This window comes from Athene noctua, chromosome 4, assembly GCF_965140245.1.
Source record: "Athene noctua chromosome 4, bAthNoc1.hap1.1, whole genome shotgun sequence".
Lineage (NCBI taxonomy): Eukaryota > Metazoa > Chordata > Aves > Strigiformes > Strigidae > Athene > Athene noctua.
This window is the reverse complement of record NC_134040.1, coordinates 79439853-79461735: the sequence shown is the minus strand read 5'-3', so window position 1 is coordinate 79461735 and position 21883 is coordinate 79439853. Positions and strand designations below refer to the sequence as shown.

At 38.7% G+C, this 21883-nt stretch overlaps 1 protein-coding gene across 3 annotated transcripts in view; it reads left to right on the top strand.

Annotated features, from left to right (window-relative positions):
* Positions 1-21883, top strand: part of ACSL1 (acyl-CoA synthetase long chain family member 1) — a 41364-nt gene that overhangs the window by 17724 nt on the left and 1757 nt on the right. For all 3 annotated transcript variants that reach the window (XM_074905818.1, XM_074905819.1, XM_074905821.1), the window contains exons 5-20: positions 1106-1207; positions 5007-5106; positions 5267-5445; positions 8232-8264; positions 8442-8493; positions 9664-9737; positions 10795-10872; positions 13183-13317; positions 14848-14982; positions 15726-15821; positions 16833-16905; positions 17579-17667; positions 20449-20565; positions 20918-21061; positions 21542-21643; positions 21722-21793. In XM_074905818.1, the coding sequence (XP_074761919.1) occupies positions 1106-1207; positions 5007-5106; positions 5267-5445; positions 8232-8264; positions 8442-8493; positions 9664-9737; positions 10795-10872; positions 13183-13317; positions 14848-14982; positions 15726-15821; positions 16833-16905; positions 17579-17667; positions 20449-20565; positions 20918-21061; positions 21542-21643; positions 21722-21793 (1581 nt within the window). The remainder of the gene's footprint in view (positions 1-1105; positions 1208-5006; positions 5107-5266; positions 5446-8231; positions 8265-8441; positions 8494-9663; positions 9738-10794; positions 10873-13182; positions 13318-14847; positions 14983-15725; positions 15822-16832; positions 16906-17578; positions 17668-20448; positions 20566-20917; positions 21062-21541; positions 21644-21721; positions 21794-21883) is intronic.

Below are 21883 nucleotides of genomic sequence, written 5' to 3'. Positions count from 1 at the left end.
GCCTCAGATATGTGCAAGGGGGAGAAGAGTATCTCCTGCACTTGGTTTATTAATGGGTTTTTTTCAGAAGTTTTTGGGTTATCTTGGCAGCTTTTAGCAACTCGTTGCTGAATTGTTCAGAACTTGGACACTGCCTCTGAAGGACTGCAGCTTTGAAGCAGCATTCAGGGACTGAGACTGCTACTACTTGAGGTGCTTGCTTCGAAGAGGCTCAGTTTACACTGGGAAAAGTCCCATCTATAGATGTTACTTGTGCTTCTTGATAGCTTGTCTCCATAGTGCTGAATGGTGGTTGTATAAGGTGTTAACAGATACACTTCTAACTAGTAGCATGATTGCTAAAAATATCTTTATGCAAATCTTTAACAGCTGTGCACTTTTAGGTCATTCCTGATTTAATCAGTTGTCTTCAAATTTGCATAAACCTTGCCTATTGCATACTGTTAAGGTCATTAAACACCTTTTGGATGTAGCAGACCTCACTTTTTCCAAGGTGATTCTGCTGTGCGCTTGTTAGGTGCAACCTCTCTTTAATAAAGCTTCCCTGTTTGAGTTATGTGACACACATGACCTGAATCCATGTTATATATGGAAAGAATTTGGAAAATTGCCTTCTGAAGCTTCATATATAGAACTGGCTGGGTTTTGCCTCCGTATTCTCCTGCTTTTTGATGGGAAAAATGCTATTCCCATAGGTGCCCAAATGATGCAGAAAGGGGAATGTGTAGTGCTTGTGACTGAGCAGGAATATAATGCTGAATCATTCCAGGTTCACTTCTGTGGTTTAATACAGATAACACAAAACAGCCTTTTCTGTGTATGTGAGCTTAACGTTTAAACTTAACGCTTTCAAGTCCAACTGGATTAAGTGTCTCCCACTACATACTGAGTGCAAGTGTAGTACCTACAATCAGCACAGTGTAATGATGCTGCAATATTAGCGTTATCAAGGTCACAGGACATTCAAAATAGCCTAGAAAACTTCTGTCTACTTCGTACCAATTATTGGCCTTCTTTTTCTAAGACTTAAGGTAAAATAATGTTGAGGGGTGTATACTGATGAGCTTGCTCTCAATTATTTGTCTTCTCTCTTTTGTCCCTCCAGGTTTCAGACAGAGCTGAGTGTGTGGGCTCTGCATTACTCCACCGAGGCTTCAAGCCATCTCATGTTCAATATATAGGAATCTTTTCACAAAACAGACCTGAGGTAATTTAGCTGACAGTGTGTGTATTGGTGATCTAGCTGTTACTGAAGTGGCCCACAGTGAGCTTCCCTACTTGGAATTCATTTGGTGTTGGGAAAAGGCTAAAAATTGACATTGTACACCCCCAAACCACAGACATGGCATCTTTAGCCAAGAACCAAAACTGACAACTGACACAACAGTTAGTGTCTTGCATTGTTTTTTTTGTTTTGTTTTGTTTTTTCTCCCAGAGCTGAATGCAGAAGGTTGGAGAGCAGGAAGAGAATCAGGGAATCCAGAATAACTTAACTCATTCTCTTCTCTTTCCACTTTATAGAGGAGGCTTGTTTGATGGGAAGCTAATGCGGTACTTGGTGAATGTAATCACCATTTGCTTTGCATTACCTTGTATTCCAACGTCACTTTTAAGAGAAAGTGGTTGGAAGTCAGAAGGAGGTATTAAAACCCTTCAAAACACAAAAATGCATAGTGATTAAATATTGGGACAAATAGGAGATGGCTAAAGGTGGTAGCTCTATCTCTGCCAGAGGCCCTGGGCACAAAGATTCTGTGAGGGAGACCTGTTGATGAAGACAGAAATTGAAAATCGATTGCAGTTTAATAAAGGGGCAGAAAGACTAAGGGAAGTGACATAATTAAAGACGACCACCTGACAAAGCAAGATGATGTTATGAAGCTGAGACAACTATGGGAATACTTAAACTGATTAGCTAGTGTTTATCCATTTTAACCCTGAAGTAATTCTAGATTGCTGTTTCTAAAAATACTATGAAATATTAAGTCAATATTTATTCTCTAGACTTGTTCATTAAGTCTACTTAATAGGACCTAAGTTCTCAAACCTATGTTTATGTGCTTAGTTGCTTGAGCTGGTACTTGCTGCATTAAGCTATTTCAAACTTGTGTTAAGATAGAAGACTGGTTCTAAGTTTTTGTCAAAAATATGCTGTCCCTCTTGATTAAACGCTCCCAGCTGGACGCCATTATCTAGATCCATCTACAGTGTTGACAGGGTTAGCAATTGCATCAGTGTCTTGGGTCATGCTGGATAACAGCTTGCTGTTGGATCTCTTCTAATTTCAGTTTGTCACTGCCTTCCCTGCTGTCATTAAAATCCAAGCTGTGTGACAAGTGACCTTAAACCTCTTCTTCCTTTCCCAAACTACACCACAAAAAAAACCTTACCTCTAGCCTTGTACAGATGAAGAAAAACATTTTTTCCAGACTCTTAAATCTGCAGTAGTTTGCTGCTTGGATTTTCTTGCTGGAATTTCAGTTCTAACAGCTAGTTTTATTTCTGCAACAAAAAAGGCTGGGATATCTCCAACTAGGAAGCTGTTAAATGACATGACTCTTCAGTTCAATCTCCTGTACTTATAACATTATGAATGGGAAGTAAAAAAGGGAGCCAGATGTTAGTGTTGTGTCAGTTAGAACTGTTTCTCTCTAGACGTTTGAGTGCAAAGTCTCTGACTGCTGGGTCAATGCATTTTTCTAAAGGAGAGCATGGTAGTGTGGTCTGTTCTTGGATCAGAGACAAAATGTGCTTGAGTTGCGTTGCTTCAGCAGGTTTTGAGCTGGGTCAGGAATGAGCTGGAAAGACTTGTTTAAGACAGCAAGTTTAAATCTGGGATTTTCCCTGCTGAAAACTAGTGGATGGGTGTTGTGACATCCCCAACATAACTGCTAATCCAGACAGGAGATTATGTGAAGTTTTTTGTGTGCAAAGATTCACATTTGTCAGTTCTGGGAAAAGACTGCTGGGGAAATCCCCTAATGGGGAAAACCCTAATGCGTTACTTAAATCCAAGTTTAGGGCTTTTTTGTGAATTTTTATAAATAAAAATACTACTTTCTCTTTGAGTAACTGGAAAACAGATGATTTCTTCTGCAAGCAAGGAAGTAAGGTTTTGGATTGAGAAAACGGGACAGTGATACACAGTGTCCCTTAAGAGAAGATCAAAGCCATGTCAGGAAAATACATTGGAACTTTCAGACTGTTGTCTGTGTTCAGTACTAGCTGCTTGCTTGGGCTTTGAGAGAGAACCGAAGTGTCAAGGTTTGATATTTGCATTTAAATACTTTAGAAGCTAAAATTGAAGAAAAATGTCTTGGTGGTCCAGAAAATAAAGATGCTGTCTGTTGTATTGAGAAGGATGGTGTGAAGAGTTGTTGGAAGCTGCAACAGGAAGCTTTTATTGCTCTGAGCAGCTACTGAAGTCTACTGTAGTTGACCCCCACCCTATTAACTACTAAACTTCAGTCTGCTGGACAGCAATACAGTTACCCCCTTGTTACATATACAGGTGGATGCTATCTAGGAAAAAATATTCAGTGGACCCTTTCATGGCTGGTCTAGGTATGCCTGCTTAGACTTATCAGCATGTCTAACGTCTGCATGGAAGTCTAGCTACCTGTTAGCTGGCCTTGTACCAGTTTTGTAAGAAATCTTTTTGGACAAGAAGATTATAATTTACTTATTGTGTAAATGCTTTCAGAAAAATTCCCTGCATTTAAGGCTGTCTCAGTCGTACAGAACTTACTTTAGGAAACTTGCTCCTAATAAACGGTTCATAAAACTGAGATTTAGCAATGTTGTTAACATAGACTCTATATTAGATATTATGTGGAATAACCAGCTGAAATTATGTTTAAATTTGTCATCATATGGGGATGAGGTAACTGGATGCAGTGTGTCCTAAGTGTCCTGCAAAAGCACTGGAAAGTGTGACAGTTTGGGTGTGGGGACAGGAAATAAGCACCCTTGTTAATGCAATCCTTGTTGAATTGTAAATTCTGATAACTTTTAAAGATGCATGTTGTTTGGTTCATGTAACTGGAACTGGGTAAAGGTACTGTCTAAGAATTTTTGTCACTCTGATGGGGAAGAACTGAAATGTTCTGCTTCCGCTGGCTTTTTCATGTTGGAAGCTCCCATTTCAGGAATAGCATGCTCTACCCTGTGTTTTGGTGTAGCTAGCTGTTTACAAACTATACCCAATAGCTACTATCTGGAAGAAGAATTACATGACTATCTTACCTTGATCATACTTTGGGAGGCATTGTCAGCTTGCATCACACATGATAAGGCTGTGATATCCATTATGTTTGAGTACTGCACTTGTTAGCAGGCAAATCCTTCTTACTGCAGCTTGCAGGGATGTAATGGCATTTTTTTATAAAAGTCTTCAGATTAGATTCCTTTAAAAAAGAATGGTTAGTCTTTTGAAATTCTGAGAAACTTTCTGGGGCTGGTTTTATGAAGGACTTCTAGTTAACTACGTATGTTTCATGTCTGGCCATCAAATGAGATGCAGATAATGTAGAAGTAAGAATACTGTGTATGTAAATTTGATGTGTCAAGACACGAGCAAGTCTTTATTCAATTCATATACCATGGTAATACAGAATATTGAAGACTTCGGCTACCTCAGTAACCTAAAACCCAGAAAGTACTGTACTCTTACTTAAAGTCTCTTTCTGTTAATAGGTAAACTAAGAAGACAGTTAATGTTAACTGTTTTTCCAAAGTACTTAAAATTACTTAGATGCAGAGTGGAATTTTACTGGATTGGATTCTTTTCCATAGGTCCTTATTGTTTGTTTTTATTTTCTTCAATCCACAAATTAAACTTAGTAGGTCTTGGAAGTAAACAAATGATACAGACTGCTGCTTATTTTTTATAAAGACTTGTCCAAATGAGCTCTGTCCTATTAGCTTCCTTGTTAGAATCCAAATATGAGTCTCTCGGAGGTCTGTTACAACTTGCCTAGTGACTTGCATCTCTTCTTTTTGTGCAGTGGGTTATCATTGAACAGGGATGCTACGCATTCTCCATGGTGGTGGTGCCACTATATGATACACTGGGAACTGAAGCAATTACTTACATTGTGAACAAAGGTAGGACACTTCTAATAGTTCAGCAACTGTATGTATGATGGCAGAGCTGAGTGAGGGCAGAACTGTAGCATTCTTCAGAAGTCTTCCATTACCATGTTCTGAAGTATGTATGGATCTAGTCTGAACTCGTCATATTGATAATGTTGCTCTCCTTCATCAGCTGACTTGTCACTGGTTTTCTGTGACAAACCTGACAAGGCCAAACTTCTGCTAAACAATGTGGAAAAAGGGGAGACTCCAGTACTCAACACCATTGTCATCATGGAGTCTTTTGGCATGGATCTTGTAGAACGTGGCAAAAAGTGTGGGGTGGAAGTCTTCAGCATGAGAGAACTAGAGGTAAGCATGCTTACCCTACTTTACTGCTTTCATCCTGTTTAATTGTGGAAGAAGACAGTGTCTGAACAGATTTTTAGGACTGAACAAAATGTGGTAGGTTAGTTTCAAAACACTTACCTATCTCTTGGATTGAAGTTTACACAAAATATTTAAAAAAAAAAAAAAAGGGAAAACAACTTGCTAATTGTATATCACAATGCTCAAAACTTCAGTGTATATGCCAAGATGATAGAATGAAAGCTTGTTAATATAGTCCAAACTGAACATCAGATTTGAGTGTTAAGGCTTGCCCTGTGTAACAGTAACATGATAATTATATACTGTGACTAATACTTCAGAAATACTTATTTCAAAAAGAACCTGTGTAGGTTTTAGTCTTGCCAAAAATTGCATCTTCCCCTGTACACTGAATCCTCAAAATGTTTTCTGGGGGAGGAGAAAAAAGGCAGTAAACTGTTTCTGGATAAGCTTATGGTAGTGCAGGGGAATGAGACTTCCAGCTTTTGGAAGTAGAAACCAATTTGTTTAGCCACCTAATGTTCAAGTCTTGGTTTTGCTTGTAGTTTTGTCTGCGTAGATCTTATGCAAGTTTATTTCATAACTTCACTCTCAACTCATTATTTGGAGAACTCTGTCCCAGGATCAAATTGCATAAAGTACATCTTTACTGTGAGATCATGAAATCGGGTTTAGCCTGGTTCCAGCTGGAGTTCTGGTGAAGGCTTGGCTCGCTAGGACTTGAATTCATCTCCAAATAAGTGTTCTTGTCTTGTGCAGGTGCTGGTAACTGGTGAAATACTTCATTTTGCTGAACTTGTTTTCACAGCAGTCTTTACTGCTATGTTAACAGGGCCACCTTCTGGTAAAGATGTGAAAATGCCAGCATGTCTTTTTAAAAGATTATTATATTGTAGCTATAACCTCAGCAAGACTGTCAGTTTGGGGCTAAAAACATTATGCAGAATGAGTGACTTATATAGCTCACTAGCAAAAGGGTTGGGTTAAACGTAGAAAAAGATTGTCTAGCTGCAAGCTGGTATGCTAAAATCAGCTTTTTTCCTTGAGTTGAACTCCATTTTTTGGCAGAGGAAGATGCTTTCCACTGGATCTTCTAGCCACAGAAAAACAAAACCAGGGGTGAATGTTATCTTTAAGTTAGAAGTTTAGATGCTTAATTAGTGACTTCCACTAGTACTTTGTAGCTCTTAATTAACAACACTTGATGTTTGGATTAATGCAGTAATAGATGCTCCAAGAGCCTTTTCTCTAAATCTCAGAAGTTAGGCAAACAAATATTTTTAATAGTGTTTTAGTGAACAGGAATAAGTTTTGTCACCTTTTTTTTTTTTAAGGGTTAGATCTTTTAGTGTCTCCTGAAAGGCAACTATGAACTGTTTAGGATTCAATAGGTTGAATTCAATTAGAAAATAGAATCGAATTACTATTTCTAGCTTTAAGTAGTTTTTTTCCAGGTTTCTGGCTTGAGTTTATTCCTCAGCTGTGTTTTATAGGTTATGTGACCAGTTCCTCTCTATCTCCCAGATGCTGTAAACTTGGTTTCTGATAACTAATATCTGTGTGTATGCTGTGGCTACTTAGAGCTGAGTAGCTGTGAATAAATAGCAATTCAATAGGAAGACATGTTGGAGCTCAGTTCTAGGAGATCAAAAGAAGTGTGTGGAGATTTTAGCTGTATATTCATTGAATACCAAATTTTACTCAAAACAGGCTGTAGGGAAGTATTGAGCTTCCAGTGCTACTTGAAATGCAGGTGCTGTTTTAAGCAGATGGCTGTGCTGTCATAGTGGCAAATTTTTGCATAATGGCACTGTTTCAAAAGGTCAAATTTACAAGTATGAGAATGTTACCAGACATTCCTTTTTTTCTTAAACCTGTTGGGGTAATCTGAGAGTTACATCATACTGAAGAGAGTCTAGGGCTAGTAAAGGAATGCATGGTGCTATTGTATACTTGGAATGTAAAGACAACGGTGAAGTTGGTGTGTCTGCCCTCAAAGGGTGATTCCAAATCTATACTTAACAAAAAGTCCATTTTAATTTGCATAAGTCCTTAAGCTGGTATTGTTTCTAGTCTTAAATAGGCATGAGAATAAGTCTTGATTTGAATCTTTAGATACTGAATATTGGCTTTCAAGTCTTTCCTCTTAATCGTTATATTCTTGATGATGAAAGGTTCTTCTTGGTATCCAGTCTCTTCTGCCTAAAGAACTATGTTGTCATTAATGGTCAGGCCTGAATAATCATAAGGAAGGAGAGGGAAGAAGAGGTTCTGGAGGAGAGAATCTTGTGCTTTCTACTCTTTACTATAAAAGATGTACAAACCACCAATGACCCTTCATGGGGAAGCTCAGTCTTCCTTCTCACCAGCAGTGATGTTGATGCGAGGTGCTTACTGAGATGAATCTTGTTTCATCTATTCAGCAGTTGTCAGTGACAGATGTCTTCTGTATGAGGAGTAGGATTGATTACCTCGTGTGGCTTGTCATAACACTGTTTAACCTTGAGATTTTCTAATGAGTGACTTCTGGTTTACTAGCTGGGAAAAAACCTATGAGTCTGTTACCACTTTTGTACCTGTAGGACACGGTAGTTATTCTACATATCTTTAAGAAGTCCTTTAAAGCCTCTGTTACTCTACAATAGTTAAAATACCTTAACAGACAGTCTAAATAATGGAATATTATGGTGTTTGTAGTGTTTGTCTGGTAGGCTTGAAGTTACATGCTCGTGTCTAAACTGTCGCTCCCCCTTCTCTCCTTTCTGTAGGAGCTGGGAAGATCACACAGACAAAAACCTATGGTAAGTATGAAGTTAGTTCAAGTGACAATCTGAAGCTGGATAGCATTCTCTAGATGGAACTAGCAAATTTCCCTATTTCCCTTAGCTCAGAAGTCATACTAGTATTTCAGTGTTTTGTGCAGTAAAATCTTTTTCCTTGCTATCTTAACCATACTAATATTTTCTTACCTCTCATAGCCTCCAAAGCCAGAAGATCTAGCAGTCATCTGTTTCACCAGTGGAACAACAGGTACACCTCATTACATTATGCAGAATTTATTATCCTGTATGTGCAAAAGGAATTCAGAAGCCATCCTACTTTTTTCAAGCTTCTCCCTTGCTGCTGCATCTTTTTGGCAAGTAGTAGCTGGGGAAGTTTTATGGTAAGGCTCCCTTTGATTTTTCCCATTAATCAATACAGAGTTGCAGTACTGGGAGTGTGGAGGTGTTACATTTGTGGGCTTTGAAATAAGTACTGAACCTGTATTTCCATTATAATAAGGGCTCTGCTTCAGACTTTCAGTTATTCCACAGTCTTTTTTTTTTTTTTTTTTTTGTCCTGTATTAGCAAAATTTGCTGCTTAGCTCTAAGCAACTGTACTGTAAGACCAAAACAGAAAGACTGTCTAGATGTCACACTTGACATTTGCAAGTTAATATCCAACACTGGCAGGGATCAAAAGGGAAGAGTACAATGGCAAGGTATGCTTAAAGCAGATAAGAGAACAGAAATTAGGCTGGCTTTGATAGATGCATCTTCACAGTAGTGTTTAATTTTGAATGAGAAGCTTATCCAGGAAACATGACATTTTCTTAAGGATTTGCTCTCCTTATGAAATTTGAGGACTTTGCACAAACATACTACCTAACTGTTACCAGCTATTCTTGAAAGTGTTAGCTCGTTCTCTACCTTTGTTTAATTGATATGCAAAAAAAGGTATTAATATCAAAGAAGGGACTAATTGATTGAAATGCTATTAGATTAGTTTTACCACTACTTGGTAACTTAAAGGATTGTCCCGGTTCAGCTAGGATAGGGTTAAGTTTCTCCCAAGCAAGGGGAAGGGCTCTCCAGCTGGGTGGCAGCAGGGCGGGAAGCTTTTCTTTGTGGCTTTGGTCACGGGAAGCACGCATGGTGGGCTGGCTCTGTTCACTGCAGTGTTTCTCTGTATATCTTTTGTCTTGTTTCCTGTTATTACTGTTTATTGTTGTTGTTATTATTGCTATTGTTGTTGTTCAGATTGTTATTTATTACACTGTTGTATTAAATTTCTCCTTATTTTAACCCGGGGTTTGTGCCCTACTTGGCCTGAGGGTGGGGGAGAGACAGTGGCAACGTGGTCTCTGGTCCTGACAGGGCTTAAACCAGCACAAGGATCTAAAAATTTCACTGTTGCATACTGATGTGCTTCTTCCTTAGGAGACCCCAAAGGAGCTATGATCACTCATCAAAACATAGTCAGCAATGCTTCAGCTTTTGTGAAAACTACAGAGGTAAACTGCAAAGGTTAATGTTGTGGATTTCCATGAAGGGAGGAATCTCAGGAGTAAAACCAACATTGAAATCTCTTTAGCTTTGGTCTTTACTTTTAGTAAGATCCAAGTGAAAAAGTAACTTGGCAGCACTCTGCCCATGCTAGGTCAGAAGTCAGTGGTTACTGGTTTCTTCTCTCAGGGTCAAGAACCTGACAGATTTACAGTTGGTCTGATCCAAGCAAAATGTTATAAAGATCCTGATGGAGATCTAAATTACATTCTGTCATAGGCTTATAGCGTTTGTCATTAGCATGAGCTCTGTATCAGAGGGTTTGTGTAGAGCCTAACCTTTTTCGCTGAGGATGGGAGAAGCTATTAATTGTTTTAACCCCCCAAAATACTTTAAGCCCTTGCATAAATGAGCAAGCAGCATGACTCTATTTTTGTGGTACAGTGTTAACTTTTAGTTCACAGTAGATTACTAAAGTTCGTCTGCAGGCTAGCTAAGACAGTTTTAACACATACAGATGTAATCAAAAATAGAATTTAATTTATTTTTCCAAGTATTCTACATGTAGAATTGTTTTTCAAATTAAGCAACTGTTCTCACAATTAGATCATGTAAGGTACTTCTGGTATGAACTTTATGGTAGATTGGATAAGCAGACTTTCTGATCTAAGATGAAAGTGTGGTGTTTTTTTTTTTTTAAAAAAAAAAAAACAAAACCAAAAAACCTAAGGCATACTACTCTAACTGTTTTTATTCCACCTCATTCCCAGTGTATATAATGGACCTTTCTTTGGTTTCTATCAGACTTTGTTTCTATTCATAATTGTATGAATAAGTTGTAATAATCTGCTCACTGTACTCATTACTGTACTCATTTCTGCAGTGTGTTTACTCATGCTAGAAGTCATTGCTGCTGTCTTTTTAATGAAAAACAAATGCAGCTTCATTGCAAACAAAACTGAAGCAAGGACTATGCTAGAGTTTAGATACTAAATTTCATTGTGTTTAACTTGGGCAAAATAGAGAATCAATGAGAATTAAATGTAATTTTACTAATGCTTTCAGAAAACATTTATGCCTTCCTCTGATGATGTTCTGATATCATTCCTGCCCTTGGCTCATATGTTTGAGAGAATCGTTGAGGTAAGCATCTGTTTGTTGTAGTGAACTATAGGGAAGCTTGCTTTTCTTACAGAATGCATGTCTCTTGAATCCCAGTGATACATGACATTCCTTTTTTGACTCTTGCACATGTGTATGAAAACTTGAGGTAAAGTTCAGGAAAACAGTATCCCATAAACAATATTCATTGAGTCCTAGACAGCTGGCTTTCATGCTGAAATGTCAACATTAATCTTAGAGCTAGGATTAATAAACCGGTGTACTAGAACTTGAGACAATCCCTTAGTGTGCACACACTGCCTAGAAATTCCCTCTAATATAACCAGTTCACTATGAATTCATGCCATTCGTTAGTCTGCAAACTTTACTAATTTGTTTTATAATGTGGCATCCTGCTTGCTTACACAAAACTAATTTAAAGTTGGCTAGATTTACCATTTCTTCCAAGAAACTTCAGTAAAAGGAATGGATTTTGTTTCAGTGGAGTTCTCTTCCAGGAAATGAAAATGGCTTTTAGTGCCATATGGTGACAAACCTTGAAGTTATCTTGGATAGCTTGTTTTGCCATATAGCAAAACGTGGGCCTTCATTTTTGGGGATGAAGGGGATCGGGTTGTCTTAATACTGTCAGTCTTAAGGACCCCTGAGCCCATAGTTAGGTGGTATGCATTACTGAAAGGGTGCAATTTTCTCAAACTTCTTATATAGAGGCATGGGTATTTCATTATTGTACTTAGTAAAGTTGAATTAACACCTCTCCCGTAGTTGAGATTGCAAACTTCTGTTGAAGGTAGTCATGTCCCAGTTTATGTAGGGAAATAACAGGCTCCGTGCAAGTGTGAAAAGGCACATGGACTCAGGATTTCAGTTAGGAATCCTGAGCTTTCTATCAAAAGTGTGTACATACACACATACAAAAATGTATATATGCATGTGTATGTATGTTATGAAGACTGAGAATAGAGCCTAACTGAGGTGTACAGGTGCCCTTAGGCTTTCAGCACTCTTTCTCCTGGTAGCCTGGATACCAGTTATACTTCAGTGTCTGTTTTACTGATGCCTGTCTTGCACCAGAAGGTACAAGCTCTGTAGGTACAAGCTCTTGATCATGCAGTAGAAACAGGATGGGAGCTTGTGTTCAAAAGGATAAAATGAGAAGAAAGTGTTTGGATCTCAGTATTCTTCTGCTGTTTGAGGTTTTTACAAAGTAGGTGATTACTTGCTCAATCTCCCTGTGTTCTGTACAAGAACACTTTTGGTAGAAAGGAGAAAATATTTACTGTTTGGGGTAGGTATGAACACAAGCTGTGTGAGAAGCTATCTTTAGAGACCCCCATTGTGAAGTTGATGCTTATTTTTGGCTGCCGAAGTTAGAGGGTCAGTGAACTTGACAGGACAAACATGTTCCCACCTAGCAAAGGCAGCTGCTGCTCAGTCCATCTGGACTGATGCATTTGCTGCTTTTTAGCAGATGGAGACAAAGCACAGGTGAAGGGGGAAAAGCGACACTTCAGCATGTCTCATGCAGAAAAGATAAGAATGGATGGCAGGGAATGATGGAAGAGGTGTTATGGAGAAAGCAGGAGTAAAAAATCAAGTAGGTATAGATAAAATCAAGAGTAGAGATGTTAGAATAAATTAAACCTAAACAAAACAGGAGAGAAAGGGGGTGTATAGGTGTGGGGGGTGAAGCTTCTAGACTCAGAGAATGTAGAACACAACAGGATTAAGTCTGGTTTCCTTGGTGTAGGTCTGAAGTTGTGTGGAAGAAGTAAGCAGTGGTTCTGCTAGAATCTTTTAAAGAGTGTTTTGATCGCCTAACAATAAATCCTCTGCTCACATAAGTTCTGTGAAACAGGAAGGAAAACCTGAGTGCAAGAGAATGGAAATCAAGGCAGAAATCTCTGCTGGACAAGCAAATAGAGTGTACTGACTTTAAATGCAGAATTTCTTAGCATATAGCAGGGAACAAACAAAGGTCTAGTATTTTTAGATAAGCTTGTTAAATACTTCAAATAGAGAAGTTCTGCTTTTCAGTCTTGCTACCTCTGAGTCACTGGCACTGTCTTATTTGTCCAATTGTTCTTTTTGGATAGGGGCTGTTGTGCTGTATCTTATTCTATCAAAGTCCTTGGCCTCTATACACCAGGCATGTCTTGCTACTTGGTCTTTCTAGTCCCATCCTATAATCTGACAATGCTGCAGAAAACTAGTCCAGAAGCTTGAGAGGATTTCAGGTAGATCCTGCACAGTCCACTCTGCAGAGGATTGTTATACCTGAAAACACATTATGCATCCTGTGTTTTCAGAGTGTTTACTTTTTTCTAACAGTGTGTGGTTCTGTGCCATGGAGCTCGGATAGGATTCTTTCAAGGGGATATCAGACTACTTATGGACGACCTAAAAACACTGCAGCCAACTATATTTCCTGTAGTACCAAGACTGCTGAACAGAATGTTTGACAAGGTAAGCCCACAGGCACAAGTCTAGACCTGTGCAGGGTTTTAAAAGACTTCACGAAGTTTGTGCTGCCAGGGTAGGAGTAACTGTTGTGCTCTGGTATGTTAAATTGCCATGGTAACAAATCTGTGTATCTCTTTTAGAAAGAGTTGAAAGTGTGGGGAATAGTACTGGTTGTATTAAAACACTTTCAGGCAGGAAATACTATTGTTGAAATGTCTGACTAGGGGGACTTGGTTCTCTCTAGCTTGATTAAGGACTTACTGTTTTGCTCTGTTCAAGTTATTTAAGTCCAGCCTACCACACGGACATGAAGCTTAGCATCTGCATGACACGCTTTTAGCATCTGACTCATGGAGTGGAATTTGCAAACCAAGGTCAGGTATTTGCCTATGCTTGCAGGGATGCATACGCAGGGAGAACTATAAACCAGCCAGTTGAGAGTGCTGGGGAGGTGTGTCTGCAGCCCCAGTCCCTCCTGTGCTCACTGCTTGTCAGCTCAGGGACCCCTGAGATAGAATCTATTTCTGAATTCCCTTCTTGGACTTCAGCTTTTAAATCATCCTCTTGCATATGGATGACTGACTCTTAGGATGCAGCCAGAGGAGTTGAGGGCTGTAGTAAGTCCTGTGACAGCTAAAGAAATGGCAGAGCTGTGTATGCTGTCTTAGCCAGGAGAGTGCTCTAATCATGAGACTAGAGGAACAGCAAGTAATACAAGGTTCTGTTTGGCCCCAGGAACAAATAGTGCAACTCGGATCCATTTGGAGGGGAGGAAATCAGCCTGTAGTGCTTAAAACATAGCCCCTTGTTCTGCTCACACAGTCTGTACAGCAATTTGAGAAGCAGAGCCAAAGCCGGGGACTCTTCTCCTTTCATGATGTCCACTTGCTTGTTAACTGTGGTGCCCTGAGGCTTTTGCACTTCTGTGGCACTGTTTCAACCCCACCCAGCCTTGCAGTAACCTACTATGTGAAGTTAACAAGAGGGAAATTGGGGTGATGGGCGGGGGCATAATGCTGAAGAGCTGCTGGGTCTTTTCTCTTTCCAAGTGAACATACTAATCTGTGGTCTGCTGTGTGGCTTCCTGAGAATAACTAGGAGGAGCCTTTGAAAAATGACCTAAAAAGCAAGTTTATATATGCAAGACAGATCTCCATTTAGTGTTTCTGAAGGGACCTGCATCTCCTCAGAAAGCCATGTTACTTTACATATTATGATGGTGTGGTGTGCTTCTCAGAATATGCTGGGGATTATACTCAATTTGAATTTTGATGATGGTGGAACAGAAAATTAAAACATCAATTTTCATTCATTAATTTTAATGGAAAACTATACATTTAAACAGCATTGCACAGTATGATGGGAAGCAAGAATTAGTTAACTGCTAATTTTGGTGGACATCTCTTGAACTGAGGTAGAAGCCAAAATCAAAATCTGCAAGTATTTCTTACTAGAATCTCTATGCATGCTTCTGTAAGAAAAAGGGAATGGTAGTCTGTGAGACTTCTAACCACAAATCATCTTTCTTAATAGATTTTTGGACAGGCAGATACTTCATTAAAGAGATGGATGCTGGATTTTGCTTCCAAGAGGAAAGAAGCAGAACTCAGAAGTGGTATAGTTAGAAATAACAGTTTCTGGGATAAAGTCATCTTCCGCAAAATACAGGTATACTGAGTCTAAAGTTTGCAATTGCTGAATTTCGTATGAATGGTTATAATCTGGTATGGCTTTCGTCACTGATTAAAGACTACCTTGATACTCAGAATAAAAAACAAAGCTGTCTTTTATTTCTAACTCTCATTTTTCAACTCCCTTTGTTCTAGTAGGATCAGCTAACTGTATTAAGGAAGTTACTCTAAAACAGCCTGGGGAGTAGTCTCTCTTACCACTTTGAAAGAAAACGCTGCCCTTCTGAAGGAGGAACGCTAAATGTGACACAGTGCCACCTGTAGCCCCCACTTCTCCTCACTGTTGGTCACCAGCGAGTTATGCCTGCTATTATATCTGGCACTCACTTGCTATGGCCTTAACTTTGGTTGTACAACATGCTGCTGTGGCTGCTTTTTATAGCATTCAGGATGTACGAGAAGCTGATACAGGGCAGTTAAAAATAAAGTTATTGCTGTAAGGCCATGACTTGAGCTCTTCTGACTTTTGGCAGAGTCTGCATTGCAGCAACATCACAGCATAGTCTTTGTAGATACTGTATGTTTGAGATACTGCTTCTTCCAGCCACTAATGAGATTAAAAACACTGCAAGAAAGACAGCTTGCAATAGGAGACTAAACTTTAACATTTGTGGGTGGCACTGTATGTGAATAATGGCTGAGGATAGATAGGATGGAAAAAGACTCTGGAAATCTCTCTAAAATGCTTTTGGTGTCCACAGTATCTTGTGTCTGTTGTAGGCAAGTTTGGGAGGAAAAGTAAGGCTGATGGTTACAGGAGCAGCACCTGTATCTGCAAGTGTACTTACCTTCCTGAGAACAGCTCTTGGCTGTCAGGTGAGTTTCCTGGCCTTAATTGTAAAACATAAGATTATAATACCCAGTTCCATCTTTGATGTTGAAGCATTTCTAGAAGTCTGATTATATGGATAACTCTTTCTGGCATTCTTCTTGGAGACCACACAAGTGGGTACTCCTTTCTAGATTTTTTTATCTCTCAGTCCATTGAGATTTCTGTATTCATCCCAAAGTCTTTATTATAACTGAAGTAACCAGCTGAACTTTCTTAAGGGAAAATTTTGTAGAGGGGGCTGCTATAAGTAATAATTAATGTTCTTAGATTAAGTTTCTGGGGCTCGCCTCATAGAACTATTGATAACTACTGTAGAGAACTTAATGTGATGATACAGTAGTGGCGTTGTGTTGAAGGTTAGACTGTGGAGAATCAGACTGCACACATTGCACTTATTTTCAGAGCCTCTTCAAATACATGCTTTTTGAGGTAAAATCTGAATAACAACATCACGGGATGGAACAAATGGGTTGAAATAAATTTCAAGGGTAGAAAACATGAAAACACTCTAAAGTGTGAGGCTTCTATGACTTCTTGAAGTTCTTCAGTAGTGTGGTGGTGTATCAATGCATTCTGCACAGAAAAGGGACACCTGTCTTGTATGTAGTAATTGCAGAGCTGTGATGGGGTGTAGGGATTCTGTTCCTGGCTGCCTTGGACAAACCTCTTCTTAAATGATGTAAATGAAGTTACTGCTAATGCCACTGTACTTAGTTTTTTCTTCTTGCTCCCTCTGTTGCTTTTTGTTCTATACAGGTGTCACGTAGCTTGTGAAATTGAGTGAAACTCTGAGTAAATGTTGGAACTGTAGGTGGAATATTGGCAATTAAAATTGTGTATTATGATAAAACTAATATAGCGATACTGTTTTTATAAGATGCTGGGAATTTTGCCAAACTCAAATTTAAACAGCTAGAAAAAGAATTCAATATTACTTTCATTTTAATAAGAAACTGTATGTTGAAAAGTAAGAATCTTCTGCTTTCACATCCTAGTTCTATGAAGGTTATGGACAGACTGAATGCACAGCTGGATGCTCACTGTCATTACCTGGTGACTGGACAGCAGGTATGGTGTTTAACAGTCTGCCTGTCTGTTAAATTTCAGGATGCTACCTGAATCTGATCACATGTAGTCTTCAGTAACACCTATCGTGAAGTATAAGATTCTGTCTTTCTTCAAGTGAAGTAAAGTTTTGAAGGGATCCCTTTAAGTTTCTGCTGCTAAATAGCTAGTTCAGTAATCCAAACTTAAGATACTTTGTCCTTGTAAGTTGAAGTGGATTTAGGAGAGGGGAGGCCATACTATCAACCGTTGTAATATTTACAGAATATAAGTCTGCTGTATAAAAAACACAGTGTTGGAAATTTAGATGGAATTTTTCAGTGTTGGAACAGTCTGCATTTCTGTTGGCTTTTATATTTCTGGCTCCCTAACTGAAATAATACTGATAGTTGAAACTATAGTGGGACTTCTGCTACTTAAATACATCGAGAGCATCCTAACTACAAGAAAAAGCAAGCCTGAGTACATGGTATAGATTGTACCATTCTAGGGATATCTGAGAATGTTCCAGTCCCAGCAAATTTTAAGCTATTACTGTACTGGTATTGGTGAAGTACATTAGCAGAAATCAGTTTTTCATCTTTTTTTACTTTAGCATGTAACTAGCTTACTGTTTTAAGAACCTAACTTTTTTAAAAAGGAGTTCAGGCTGTTGAAGTGTTACTGTATTTAATAGGTCATGTTGGAGCACCCATGCCATGCAGTATCATCAAGCTTGTTGATGTACAAGAAATGAATTACTTGGCTGCCAAAGGAGAGGGTGAGGTAAGTAATTTCAAAAGGTCCATGTGAGCCTCTTAGGAAAGCTTGGAAAATGTTTTTTGTTCCTGAAATAACTGTCTGAGTTTAGTAACGTAGCCTGCTACCAAAAAATCAGACACCTGTCTTGCCTCCATGCAATGTCAGGTAACTATTCACAGAAGCAAACCAGGAAATAGTGCACTGAGGGGAGAAAAAGTGGATTTCTGAGGGATAACAGATTACTGTGTATTTATAGTTGTATGACCAACATGCTGTCTTCCAGTTGTGGGATAGCTGAGAAGATATCTGTCTCGTGCTGCATTTATTCTTCAGTAAAATGCTAGTAGAGGGCTTCCCCCCACCCCCACTGCCAAGTACTGGAGAACAGCTGATCCATGTAGTTTGTTACCAGCTTGTGATGTGTAAGATGAAGTAATTTAAAGTGCCTGGAACAGTGTTAAGAGAAATGGAGATAAAATGCCACGAAGGCTGCTAATGATTTGACAACTGTCTGCACATCCTTCTGAACTCTTCTCTACAGCCTGCACTAATTAAACGTGTATGTTCTACAAATTGCGGACTCAGCTTTGTATGGAATGATGTCTACTGTCTTTTTCAATATTTTTTTTCAAGTAAAATATATACAGCTTGAACTTTGTTTTGAACAAATGTCTACGTAGTAAGAGCCCTGACAGCAAATTAATGGTAGTGTCTTTAATATGCTTTCAAGAGGCCTTGGGGGCAGCTGGGGGTGAGAAGTGAATAAATAAAAAGTGGCTTAAGCAAGTAACTAATTTGTGACTGCAAACAATATATAATGATTATTTGTTTTGGTTGTAACTTGTATGAGACTCAAGACAAATCATTGGGCTTTAATTCCTAGAAATACTCATGGATTTAGTTGGGCTTGGTAACTGTTTGCAAGTGGAGAGCAATGTCAAGATTCTTTCCTGTCTCGCATATGACTCCATGTTTAGTCTTCATTGGCAATTTTTCCTTCAGTTTATGCTTTCAAAGCTTGGTCTGCTAGAGGAACTGTGTATAAACTTTCATAATGGGAAGCAGTTGAGCAGTTTTTAAACACTTCTAAAAATGTTTTGCTTGCACTTATCGTTTGCTGCATTGGGAGTTACTCTGGACCTAAATAAATATGGTAGCCCCTTACTATATCAGGTACTGTCTTAGTCTTTCAGTCCTAACTTCCTCAGTGTGAGCTATTCTGAATTTAACAATAAGTGTTGTAACTCATTTCTCAGAACTGAAGCCCATAGCTACAGAATTGGCTGTCATCATTGTTTGCCAAAAATAGGTGGTCCTCTTCATTGTCTATCTGCTCTTCAGCTGGATTAACACTCCTAGTCCTCTCTGAGAGTAAGCTTTCAATATTCTCTGTTCTGTCAGCCTTGCTTTTCACTCTTGCCAGTTATCCATGTTCAAGAAGGATAAATTTGTGAATAGAATTATATATGCTCATATGCAGATGAGGTCTATTAATGCCTGATGATTCTTTAGCCAATTCCTTGTCCACTTTAGGATTGTACTAATCCCCTAGACTAATAGTTGGCCTAGTATTTTATCAGCCCCTATTGATATTTATCATCCCTTTGGTCTTAACTTAAAACTCGATTTTTCTATCCCATTCTTCTAGTTTGTTCTAGAGTCCTGATACTATTAGCCAAACCCTTCGTATTGTTTCATGTCAGCCACACATGGTAAGCCACTCCCAAGCTGATGGGATGGCTCAAATCCTTTATTGCTTCTGAGGACTCTTGTGTAGGGCTTCCAGGGCCTTTGGGACTCCTGATTCCCCAACAGTTGTGCACGGTGGGCATTTTTAAGTTTTGTTTCAATATTGATTATCTTGCCTATCTCTCTCTGTCCTCACTTCTAAGGAGGTATTTTATAGTTCTGCTGTTCCTTAAATAATAAGAGTCCTATCCTGTGTGTCTCCCCTCTCACTACCAAAGAAACTTAAACAACCTTGGGTGTTATATTGAGAAGAAATTACTTAAATCTGGAATCATGTCTGGATACTTCAGGCTCTACTCCATGTTCCTGACTAGTTGCTTTACTTTTATGTTCTCTTACTGACAGATCATCTACTAATTATTTTAATTTTGTAAGGTCTGACCTGATTCTCTGGCATCATCTTTCTCTCTAAACCTTTAATCTTGTTGGTCCTCTTCTCAAACCTTGTAAGCATGCTTTTTGATCCTAATAATGCCCATGTATCCAGTTTTATCCAGAGAAGTTGTTCTTGGTTTCGTACTTGGTACACAAATCCACACAACCTTTAGTTTAAAGAAATTGCAGATTTCCTTTATGCAGAAGTCTTGAGTGCTCTAAGCCCTAAGGTGTTAACTGGTTCACTTTTGGACAACAAACATGTAATTTATTTGATAAACAGTTTTTTCATCACTAGTTTTAGCACAATGCCCCTGCTGCTTACTGAAGCTGAAACAAACATGTTGCCAGGCTGAGGGGTAATATTTCTGGATCCAGCAGAATTTCTTCAGATAAATAAAATTTCCTCCGATAAATTCAGGTTATTCCATTAGCAGGTAGGAACACTGCTGTTAGACTAGAAGAGACAGATGCTTCCAATTGCTTCTTAGTATACTTTATACCAATGGAAAACATTAGGTCTCCAAAAACCATGAGTAGAGATTTCTGCACTCGGGCATAAACTTCATCTTGTCTTTTTAGTGGGGACTTATTGAGAACAATTGGAGAAGCATTCATTGCAAAGAGTGTGTAACTTTCTTCCCTTCATGGTAGCATACATTAACAAATGGTTGTTTTCAGGTGTGTGTAAAAGGGCCAAATGTATTTCGGGGCTATTTGAAAGATCCAGAAAAAACAGCAGAAGCTCTGGACAAAGATGGCTGGCTTCATACAGGAGATATTGGGAAATGGCTACCAGTAAGTTACTTAAGTAGCTGAAATGTACTTCTGTAGTTATTAGCAGGAATTTTAATGAATATAAAATATTTGGTATTAAACACAATGAATTAGGTGAAAGATGAGTAATTTTAGGAGGAGGATAATTACTGTTGTAGATAAATCTGTGTGCCTGGGGCTGAAGTATGAGCAGTGTCTGGGGCTTTCCCTAGCTTAGGTTAGATGGGTGCAGAGCCTGTTTCCTTCTTATATTAGTTTGACAGTACTCTGGCTCTAGCACTATTTTACTGTACCAGTGTGGCATGCTTAAGCTGTGGAGATTGGTTTTTCACTTGAAGTGCCTCTTCTCAGTGAAAGTTACTTCTGTCAACAGAACGGTACACTGAAGATCATTGACCGGAAAAAACACATATTTAAACTAGCCCAGGGAGAGTACATTGCACCAGAGAAAATAGAAAATGTGTATTTGAGATGTGAAGCACTTGCTCAGGTGTTTGTCCATGGAGAGAGCTTGCAGGTAAGCATTCTTCAGGTAATTATAAAAATGAATGCAAGAAGAGACTGCAGGAAAGTCTTCCTTTCCTCCCTCCCCTCACCTTAAACTTTGGGACTGAAATCTTAAACTTTTTAACACTACACACTTTGGTTCTGAAGGTACTTTGACTCCAGCAGTTATATAGCATGTTTCTGGATTTAGTTTCATACCAGGTAGTGGAGCTGAATTAATTTGAATTAAGTTGCTAACAGTGTGCAGGAAAAATAAAACCATCCAAACCAAGATGTCCAGGTTTTTAAAAGTGAAAATTGAAATGTGGGTGTTAACAAGAGTAATTCTCTTCAGTGCAGGCTTCTGAACTGCACTCTGTTCAAGTTGCAAAAAGCAGCAGGATCAGAAATGCTGTCCAAAAACTAACACTGACTAGTAAGAAATGTGTAGGAACTATAGTGTTGACTTTAAACGGAAAAAAAAGAAAGCTTGACAAAAATTCCTTTTTAGGCCTTCTTAGTAGCTGTTGTGGTACCTGATCCTGAGACTTTGCGCAGCTGGGCCAAGAAAAAGGGGTATGAAGGCTCATATGAAGAGCTATGCAGAAACAAGGTGAGTCATATCTAACTAAACAGTTCGTTCTTCTGCATCAACTTTTTCAAGCTATACAATGTATTTCTGTATCCACAGGACCTCAAAAAACACATCCTGGAAGACATGGTGAGGATTGGGAAAGAATCTGGTTTAAAGTCATTTGAACAGGTAAGGTACTTGTGAGAACAATTATTCAAACTTCTAAACACAAATATGATCTGACCTCTCCAGAACTGCTTTTAATTTATATCTGGAAAA